Source organism: Passer domesticus, chromosome 2, assembly GCF_036417665.1.
Source record: "Passer domesticus isolate bPasDom1 chromosome 2, bPasDom1.hap1, whole genome shotgun sequence".
NCBI classification, from domain to species: domain Eukaryota; kingdom Metazoa; phylum Chordata; class Aves; order Passeriformes; family Passeridae; genus Passer; species Passer domesticus.
The window spans coordinates 11547369-11558615 of record NC_087475.1 but is presented as its reverse complement, the minus strand read 5'-3'; the positions used below and the strand labels follow the sequence as shown (position 1 = coordinate 11558615).

At 36.9% G+C, this 11247-nt stretch overlaps 1 protein-coding gene across 19 annotated transcripts in view; it reads right to left on the bottom strand.

Annotated features, from left to right (window-relative positions):
• DMD (dystrophin) overlaps positions 1-11247 on the bottom strand; it is a 1145450-nt gene that overhangs the window by 105914 nt on the left and 1028289 nt on the right. For all 19 annotated transcript variants that reach the window (XM_064407380.1, XM_064407383.1, XM_064407377.1 and 16 more), the window contains one exon: positions 9473-9533. In XM_064407380.1, the coding sequence (XP_064263450.1) occupies positions 9473-9533 (61 nt within the window). The remainder of the gene's footprint in view (positions 1-9472; positions 9534-11247) is intronic.

The following is an 11247-nucleotide window of genomic DNA, read 5'->3' as shown; positions in this document are numbered from 1 at the left end:
CATATTTCTTTATTACACATTTTCAGGTCAATACCTTTGTATGACCATATACCCTTTAGCAAACATCTTGGGATGTCTACGACCAAGCTCCTCCTGCAGAAGTGTCTCTTAATAATTAACAAAGTATAACCCCCATGTCTCAACTAGAAAAGCTTTGGGTTATGATTAAAATCTTATCATGGTGCTCCATGTTGCTTATATAGATTGAGGTGTTTGTATGAAGTTATCTATTCCCATGCCAAACTAAATTTCTAGCTGCTCTTTACATTTTAATTCCATGCCTGTAACATTTTTTTCTACAAATTTTTTTAGTATGCTTCATGCAGGATGTCATAGCCCTCAAGCATGAAAGGTTTTACAACATTTTCTTCAATAATGCAGCTTTTAAGAAAAAAATTAAGTTGAATTTGTTGAAAAATGAAGCACATAAAAATGTATCTTTGCCCCTCTACTCCTGTATTAGCTCTGTAGTAGTGAATAGAAAAAATATATTGATAAAGAAAACTAGGAGACAAGTACACATTAAAATTCAAAAGGCAATCTGGGTTATTTACCAGCCAGATATCTAATACTTAAACATTGAAATAATAGAAACTTTTCTAGCAGACATCTAGGTAAATATAAAATACCTGAATGAGACTGTATTATCATGGTTTTAAATATTTAGATTTCTTTAAAAACCTTTACCAACTGCATAAAATATTTAACATTAAACCCCACAACTCAATTGACCATTAAATTTCATTAACATAATAGTGCATAAGTTCATATTTTAAAGTGTGAAGTACATAAGTGAAAAATAAAACTCATACCAATAACTTTGCACACATTTACAACAACCTTAATTCTTAGTCATTTATTGCTGTACTGAGTTTGTGCCCCCCTCAAGCTCCCAAACTAACACCTACATATGGCATTTATGCTAACAAATTTTGGTGCTGCTGAAAAAGAGGAGGGAGGACCTTGACACACAGAGTGGGTAGGTGATAAGGAGCAAAGTTTGACCTCTACTCACAATTCTACTCTGTAGGTTGTAGACAGCACTCAGTGACCCTGCTAGGCTTCTTATATAAAGGGTGCTGCTTGTGTTGTGCCATAATCTTATTTTCTGAGCTCAGCTGCCATGGAAAATGCAATGCCATGAATGCTAGTGTTACAAAAATTACTTGTGAGAAAAGCAATACATTCAGACATGAGATGCAATTTTTTATGGTTTGTTTTTCTTAAATTATCTAGCCAGAGATTTCGTAATATAAATGTTTATCTGATGAATATTTGAAATTCAAACCAAATAAGTAGCATCCAGGAGGCTGCCAAACCTAAAGATCATATTTGAAACTATAATTTATCTCATACAATTCAACTTTTGAAACAGAAAATGAGAAATAAGTAAAATGAATATAGATTATTTGGTCATTCTTAACCTATTCATTAGAATATTTCCTTAAGTCTAACTGCAACCTTATTGACATTTATACAGTTCTCAGTTAAATCATTTTATGTGTCCCTTAGAATCTGTAGCTCCTAAGTGTAGTATATACACAAATTAGTTCTCAAGATTTAAGGTCTGAAGACAAGGATATCACAGGACTGATGCACAACACAGAACTGGTTTCAGCTATTACTTGACAAGAAGAAAAGAAAATCATTGAAAGGCATTCCAGTAGGAGCAAAATGGACCCAATAATCCATAATCATGATTCAGTAAGTAAAGACTAAACAAATCTCTCATGGCAAGAATTGTTTGTAAAGACAGGTGGAGAATATTCTGAAAAATACAAACTTATTGCAGTCAGCAGGAGAGCTGGTATCTTAGAAGATCAGAGAAAGAATAGATTCAAGAGCAGTTCAGCAGGATCCATGAATTAATTCTGTAAAAGAATCCAGGAAAACACCTGACTTTGCCCTGACAGACAGGCCACTTAGGGAAACAGAAAGACCCCAGCTGGAGTGGCCAATTATTGCACTCTCAGAGTGCCCTGGGTTGTTGCATGACATGAGAACGTTCCTCAGTCTACCAAAGCTGTGCATCCACAGCAAACGGAGCTGGAAATGTAAATCATACCTGCCATACCCACTGCTTCCTCACTGGTGTTGAGACCTTTCTTAAAGCACAATTAGAAATTACACTCCTGCCATATTTTAGACTGATGAGATCACAAAGAAGACAAAAAAAGGTGAAGCGAGATCAGTTTAATGCTGACTCCCTTATTATATGGATGGACTTTTTCTTATGTGAAATGAAGAAATTGTCTTAGTTGTGGAGCTGGCTGCCTTAGAGGGGACACTGGACCAAGGGCGATGCAGGCAATGGATGTGACAAGCACTGCTTTGGAGAAGCTGTCAGTCTTTGGAGAAAAAAAAAAAAGGAAGTATGAGACTTCTTGATGTAACAGGAATATATAAGGAATGTGAGATATTGTTCCCCATTTCCTTGAATATTACATTGGACCGTTGTCAGAAGTCGTCTCCTCTTTGTCTGTCATCTAAATTAAGTACGTAATTGATCTTTAAAAAAAAGGAAAATTCTGACAGGCAAATCTTTCTATTTTTTTCATTAATGTGTCTAATCTTTTCAAGTTCAAAGCATTCCAGTGGAAATCAAACATAATTCCTATTTTAGAATCCTGCTTATTAAGCACACTGTTTAAAAGATGGGCTTTGAGTAGATAGCAATACATTTTAGCTATCAGGAGCAGCTGTAAAATCTACTTTTTAATGGATGATTTGGCATATACTCTATAAAATAGGACCATATTGTATAGATGTCACTCAACTTTGTAAAGCTTATATTGGCTATGTAATTTTTCATTCATTTACTTCAGTTGTTAAGTGTAGCCAGGCTACATTTAACAACTGGAGTAAAATGAAGCTAATATAAATGAAGTAAAATTCAAGCAAAAGTCACATTCAGCTTACAATAAATGTAACAACTTCAGCTACAATAAAAGTAACATATTTAAGGTTATGTAATTATATTCTACTACATTATAAATACATTAACTCCTTACACAGTACCAAAAGTTTACTTTTTCACACTACTGCCTATAAAAACAGTTCATATATTAATCTTCTAGTCCCAGAGCTGGAAAGCAATGACTAGTTGGATTTAATAGATTTTAAATGTTGATATGTTCCCTTTAATTAGGAAAATAAGAAAGATTCCATCCAAAATTCTTACCCAGCTCATTACCTGCATAACACATTTTAAGATTTAACCTGCACAAAAATTATCCTTGCATTGTTTAACCCCTCTGTAATGCTTAACACTACATACTCTTCATGAGCATTTGCACTGAATGAATTTGAAAACAAAGCTAAAGAGCTTTACTCTCCACTTAACCAAGAGCAGTGTCCCATCTAGAGGACCAGGTGTTGTGCAGGAACCCAAGGAAGCTGCTCTCCACCTTCCACAACAGGCACCATGTTTATGGAGCCTCACTGCCCCAAACCAGAGGTTACAGCCCTGCCCTCAGCTCCCACACCAGCTAGGATGCACTAAAATTGCTGCTGAGTACTTATAATTCATTTAAAAACAAATTAAATCCCCTCCAGTTGCTTCTCACGTGAGGGCAGTAACTCCCAGCTGACAGATGGTAATGAGGAGCAGACCCAAGGTATCTTCTCTGAGTGCTCTCGCTCATCAGCAGGAACACATCTGTTTATAACCTCTGCTTTCATTATAAAGGTAGTTAAAGGCTCAAGATTTCTCATTTATTTACACTCTGAGTTTAAATTTTAGTGACAAGTTTTGAAACCAAGGCTTCACAACCCTACAAATCATAAAGAAAATCTCTGCACTTGGACAAACCTCTGAGAAATATCATTTAGGTTTTTATGCCAGACAGCATGAGATTTTACATCACGTAAAGGCAAACTGAAAAGTATTGTACTTTTTCTTTCCTTCACAATAGTTTCAATTTTGCTAGGTAGAATTCAGAATTGAAAGACAGGAAAAACCCATAATAACTATGCTTTTAAGATGCAAAAATAATACTTTTTTTTGTATTAGGTAGATAGGTTAACTGTTAGCCATACACACGGTTTTTATAGCTTGCTCACAGCTTCACTCACTACATATACATAATCATACATTATTTATTTATGGTTCTCCATGTCTCTCTCTGCTCCATCTGACAGATATTTCCTACTTCCTTTTGTGCCTTGTACTTATCTACATTCTGCAGAAGAAACAATTAACCCAAGTGCTTTTCTCAGAACAGAATCTCTTCACGTTTTATCTTAGGAGAATTTAATTCAGATACATTCATTTATCCTGTCTCTAAGTTGAACAAAAGTAAAAGAATCATGACTTTAATCTGTTTGCTTTTACAATGAAAACTCGGGGGTCTAAGCTTTTTTTTTTCTGTGTTGAAATTCTGCATGGTTAAACAACAATAGAAAGGGAGATTAAAAAATAAGACAACAAAGAAGTATGTTTATAGAAACTGGCCTGCTAGATCTCCAGTGTGACATAGGAAAAGAATGAAGGATCTAAAAGTAGCAAAAAATGTATGTCACGAGTTGATACATTAAATGCAAATCAAATATTCTCATAGGAAACTACAATGTGGAAGAGAGTGAGCAAGTGGAGACGCCTTGTCCTTGGAGTTAGCTCACTGCATAGCTAATTTATAGAGAGAGACTCACATGGATCTTCTCAAGGAGTCAAAGCTCCTGAGAATCCAGCTTTGTCCTCAGCAGGACAAAGTTCAGTGAACTGCTATAATCTGTATAAGAAAATAAGCTTGGCTGGGAAATAACTTGGAAGGTTTCCTTTGTGGGAAGCACTGAGATGAAAGACTACTGTATTTCTGCAGAAGCATTTTAAATCCTTCAAAAGAATGGGCACAGCAAGAGGGTAAGAAGACAGACACTATTAACTGGCAAGCTAGATACATAGAGGAAGAATAATGTCAAAGATTAGTACAAATATAGAAGGCACACCTACTAGATTTTGACACATTTACGATGGCAGGACTACTGAATAATTTTTTAGAGAGAAAATATGTTGCAGACTTCAATCCCACTCCTCCTCTTTAATCCGAGGCAACAGAGATCTCCTAACACTGAGTAATGGACAAATTTGCAGAGCAGAGGATGAGACGAGAGAGATGCAAGCATGGTTCAGAGCAGAACTGCTTAATGTCCCCCTGTGCCCTGGGAGGACAGACACTGCAGAGGGATTGGGTCCTTCAGCATGACCAAATACTTCTGGTGCTGCAAAATGGAAAGTAGACACTTGATTTTGTTACCTGTCACTGCTTTGGAGCAGCTCTTCTCTCTGTTTGATTGGAAGATAAGAATATGCAAGTGCATGCATGCACACGTGAGATCCCTTTCATCAGGGGGTGAGCTCTGCTAAAATGTGATCTAACCTGAATTACAGTGTAAAAATCTGCAGCCTCCCTACATTTATTGTCTGCCTTTTTTAGAATTTGAGATTTTTTTTTTAATCTTTAGACACATATTCAGTAGTCTTTGGGGTGTGCATTTCTTCCATTTGCTTTTCAGATTTCTAATGTAGGGTAATTGCCTGTTTTGTCTTCTAAAAACTTAAATTTAGAAATTTTAATGAATACCTAAAACATTAATAAAGAGTACAGACATGCCTGTGCCTGCTTCTTCCTTTCCATTTTCTAGGATGCACTGCAGTAAAAGCAGGATCAAGGTCTTCAAAAAACAGGACTGATTAAACTGAAAATGATATTTTTATAGTCCTCTCCTTCTGTAATCTAATGAAACTTTTACGTTCTGTACTAGGCACAAGAAATATATCAAGGACAAAAAAGATCAAAACAAAAAGGGTTGGATAGAGTGTGTTTTCAAGCAATTTTACATGTTTTACCTCAGAGGCAAAGCAGAGGGTTTTTTAACTCAGTAGCACCTCACCGTCTGAGCAAGTGCTCAGTGCCCTGGCAGCTATGTCCACCTGCAGCTTGGGATACTTCTGCTGTCCTGGAACACAAAAACTAGATTCCCTCAGTTTGCTGGAGAAGAGAAAGCTGGGGCTGAAGTTGTGGTCTAGCTTGTCATCTCCATAAGGAGGGAAAGTACATAAAAGTGTGGAGGGAAATGCAGCAGCTGATGCAAGGCCGTTGAAAGGCAATTTTCATGAGGCTGACATTAGGCCAAGAAAGCATCCAATGCCAGACACCAGGAACAGCTGAAACAGGTTGTACACTGTTAATAATTATATTGTCCATGGCAAGGTTGCCTATCCAAATACAATTTGAAATTAAAAACCCGCAAACCAACTGGTGTGAATAAGCTCAAGAGGGAATTATTGAAGCTTTAGAAGCAACTAGTTGCTACAGATTAATCAACTGTATACAAATGAAATTTTAACCAGGAAAATCACTGGTCTTGAAGATACCTAACCATAAATAAACATTGGTGCTAAAGACTTAGCAAGAAGTACTGCCTGATTTACAGATTATTGAGTGCAATATCATCACAAATGGGAAAGTGATGAGATAAAACACTTAAGCATCAAGGGAAAAACAGATAAAATGAAAACCAGTAAAATGTGTAGCAAATCTTGTTGATGAAGAGGGCTAACACCAATATTCTACATTGATGACAGAAAGAAAATTACGTAAACATGAAGAGAATGCTACCTATATCTTAGCCTTCATGAAGTTCTTTTAGGGAATTAACAACTAATAGAAAATAAATGCCTCAAAGACAAAAAAAAAGCATGTATTTATTTTAAAAGCCGAAAAGGTACAGAAAACAATTTTGTTGTTTGTAAATATGAGTGATGAGAATGAATAAAAAAGAAATGACTGAGGATATCTAGAGAAGGCAATAGATATATCAGCTCAGTAAGATGCATTAAAACTTGACCGCTTTGTTTTATATCTCAAGGACAGCAAGTTTTTCTTAAAAGATGTGGCTAAATGAAAACTTTAATTAAACTAGTAATGTATGACAAATGTACTTGACCCCTTAACCAAACTATCAGTAATTTGGTACAGGCTCCAAAGCAAGTAAAGACTTGAGCTGTATCCAGGCCAAGAACTCCTCTAGAAACTCCCAAAGGGGCAGAGTGACCCAGAGAGCATTGATGCACATGAGCTTGGAACACAGATTGTGTGAGTCATGCATGCATAGCAGGTGGCTTTTCCAAGGGTCTTTTATCAAAGAACAAAGAAGGCTGTGGGTACAATGAGGTTCACACATACCCTTCCTCCTGTATTAAAGCTGACTACAAGCCAACCACTTTATCCCATGGCTTTGACAGCCTCAGGGAGCTCTCCCTTCTGGGCAGCATGGCTGACCTCCCCTTGCCTGGGACAACTCTCAAGGTCATTCCTTGAGGCAGAGACCTTTCTACAAACAACCAGTCTTTGGATGAGTCCAATTCAAATTATCTAAACTGCAACTGGACTACACAGCAGTGACTCTCCCATGGAGATGTGACTCTTCTCAAGGACTGAGATTCCTTATCTGAGACTAAGAAATCTCAGACTAAGAAATCCTTTCTCACCCAAGGCAGAGAGTCCCCTTACTTATGGATCCTTGGTAAGTGGCTGGTAGCATGCTGAACAAATGTTAATGAAATCCATGTAGTTAATTCCTTTAGATATATGCCATTGTCCAAGTCTGAGACTAAGTCTGGACCTAGCCACAGCTAAGCTCCATCAGGACTTTAGAAAGCAACAGGGTCTGCTCTGAAACTCATGACCCATTGGAGGGTCTACCTTACCCTTTGGCTCTGGTCAATGTGTAAATCATTTGAAATAGATTTGAACTTGATTTTCCTTTGTGTAATGTAGTAACTAATAGAGTGAACCTTGCTGTTGAACTTTACTAAGATGCACTTTTATAAATTCATATTAAACCCACGTTTGTTAATATCTCTGACAGTAATTCTTCAGGCAATCTGAATCACTCATTTGTGACAAACTAGTGCAGTTGGCAGGATCCTAAATCAGGATCCACAGCATAATGCTACAACTGTTTATGGCTATTAAAACGGTATTCAAAGTGAACAAAATAAATATTGCTTTGAATTTGTAAATGGCCTAGAACAGAAGACTAAAAAGTAGGAAGGAGTAAGCAGAACCAGTATTGACCATTTTAGCCAGTTACCCCTGGCTGCTGGGTGTGAGTGGCACAGACAGAGGTGCCGAGCACAATATGAAGTGCATTCTGTGCCTACTTTAAAAATTGCCAGTCTCCCCTCCCCATAATGGCAAGTCATGCCATGTGAAAGAGAAAAGGAGGATCTTCACCTTCTTTTTAGTGCCATAAACTGAGTCTTACATGCCTGAGCATTGAGTTTCTTTCCAGCCTGTCTCTGGTAGACTGCTCCTCCTTCTTAATAAAGCTTTCCAGTTTCTTTGTGACTGTTCTATTATTCATAGCCAAATGCAAACATCAGAAAACTTACAAGATTAATGCAACAGTAAACCAGCTTAGCCAGGTATAACTGAACCTCTGTACTGCACTACAGAGTCTCCTTCATGCATAACTCAAATACTTGTTCTAAGGCTGCTCTGGAAGTTCACCCTGTTGTGAAAGTTGCAGCTGAAGTGCCACTGCAAGAGCCTGCTGTAACCACATGGCTTCACTGACAATAGTTGAGCTTGCAAAGTGTTTAGGAAGTATAAAGAGGAACCATGGAAGTAAGATATTAAACAATACCCATGTCTTTGTTACTTGCACTACAGTGTTTATAGCTGGTATTGCATCATCTGTTTCCATCAGAAGTAGGATAAGTAGCTCAAAGCACATGTTACAGGTAAAAAACTCAGAAGAAAAAAATGTATTAAACCATCTTTTTTTGGTTGTTTTGTGGTGGCTTTGTTTAGGGCATAAGAAGCAGGTATTTCCAAATTGCATTTTTTTTAAAATGTTCTTCTAATTTGTTGTGCAGACATATCTTTTAAAGCAAACTAGCTTAATTTGGGAGCTAAACTCAAAAAGATTAGGCTTTAGGGACTAGTTGCCCCTTGTAATTCCTCAGCTATGGACTTTACCAAGTAGTATCCCTAAAGGAATTCATAGTACTGAGTATGTGCATTTGAAACCATTATAAATCATTAAAATTATTAATTGATTAAATTATTATAAACAATTTAAAATTATAGGGTTTTTAACCCCTAGCTTATCACATTTACAACTGCAATTCAGAATGTTGGGTGTTTGTTTGGTTTTGCAAAACCTGCCATACACACACAGAGGGCAACAGCACAGTTTAAATTATAATCCAGGCACCTCGAAGCTTTCCTTCATTTGCAGGAGATTTATAGCAGCATAAACCCAAACAACTTACAAATCAGGGCATCCTACTGTGTTTTTAGATAACTAACACACTTCTGTGAAATGTATTGCAGGTTTTGTTCCTTTTTGTCCTTCCCATTTAGATACTATAGGAGCAGTTCACAATCATTTAAGAAAATTACTAACCCTCCTCTTAAATAAGAAATGAAAACAGCTGGCAGGAATTACTATTTATACTCACTTGATATAATATGGCACTTTGTTTGGTGAGATTGCCCTCTCCCAGGGGCCTTGGACAGAAGCTGTTAACAACAAACAAACAAATAAATAAATAAATAACTGCATACATACATTCATACATACAAACGTACCTAGGAGAGAAACGTGGAGGTCAAACAGGAAAGACAATGCTAATCTCCAGAATTACAATTTTTTCCCTCGGCCACGTTGATACAGGTCTGTTTGCTCAGTTGCCCGTGAAGGCAGGAAGGATTAACCTGCTGTTCTGAAACTTCTGTCCTAATCTGAGAGAAATTGAACTCACTCAGCTGCAAAGATAAATACAAAAACTCCTTGAAAGCAAAGCTCACAGAACAGATACAAAGCAGAGCAAGCAACATATCATTCTGATGTGTTCTCTTGTGGGATTCTTCCTGCTGAGGTGTTTGACTGGGTTTTCTTCTATTTCTTTCCTTGTGTGTGCTCAGCACTTCCCATCCTTCTAAGGACAAAATTATACACTTGTTTACATTTTATGTTGAGTGAAATTACACTGAGAGACCATCTAAATGTTTTGTTTGTTGTTATTCCCTTGCTGACATGCTTTAAATGGTGGACATTTTTATTCTTATTTCTCCACATGTATTACTGTCTTCCAATAACAGCAAATAATGGAAAAAATGACAGTATGATCACAACAAATAGAGAGGAAAAACTTTGCTGACTTTTGGCTATAATGGTGTTATATGTCAACATCAGCTTACAACACAATGAAAATATTTTGTAAAAGAGATTTCTATAAAACTCATTTGACAAAAGATTTATAAATTATTTTTTTATTAGAGGCAGAGATAATTTATAGTGTAGGCCATAATCAGGGAGATTTTTTTTTTATTATTAGGAGTTTCTTCTTTGTCAAAAAAATTAGAACCAAGAATTTTCTTTCTTTAATATAATGATTAAAACAGAAAACATATGAAAAGTAATATAATGGAGGAAAAAAAAAGCCTGTTGGCTTCACCCAGTATAAACCTTCTTTTTAGTGACCCCTGCTGTTCACAAAGGAAAGCAACTGTTACCAGGACAACTAGGAATTAGCTTCTTGACCATTTGGCTCTCATTTCTTTCCCCCACTCACTCAAAATAGATTTTTTAAAAATGCCACTCCCAGCTGCTTTATCAAAATCAACAAATCACAATCCATACAAATAATAACTACCAATATACATATTTCATCTATTTTGTACCAGATTCACAGAAATCAGTCTGTAGAATGAAGAATAGTTTCTTTCTCTTGCCCACATATTGGAGTATGGACAAGAGTTTGAGAAAAGAGATGAAATGTGCTTCTAAAATGTCTGTGTAGGGAAGCCTCACTACTTTTGCACATGAATTGTGAAGAAGGGTTGGAGGGAGACTAGGGATTCTACTGAGGGGCACAAATCAGCCATGGGAGAAACAGGTGCCATTATGGACTGTCTGAAGAGGAGGACGAAGAGCTGGTGGGAGCCAGGATACAGGCTGGGGAGAGGGTGAAAGAATTTAGTATACATTTTGGACAATGCTAAGAAGCTATGGAAAGGAAGGAATATGTTTGGAAGAATCATAGAATCTTAGGGTTGGAAGGCACTTTAAAAATCATCTAGTTTCAATATGCCCACCAAGGGCAGGGAAACTCCTATTAGACCATGTTAATCAGAGTTCCATCTACAGTGGGGGAATCCACAACCTCTCTGGACAACCTTCCAGTGCCTCGCCACTCTTGCAGTAAAGAATTCCTTCCTAACACCCAATCGT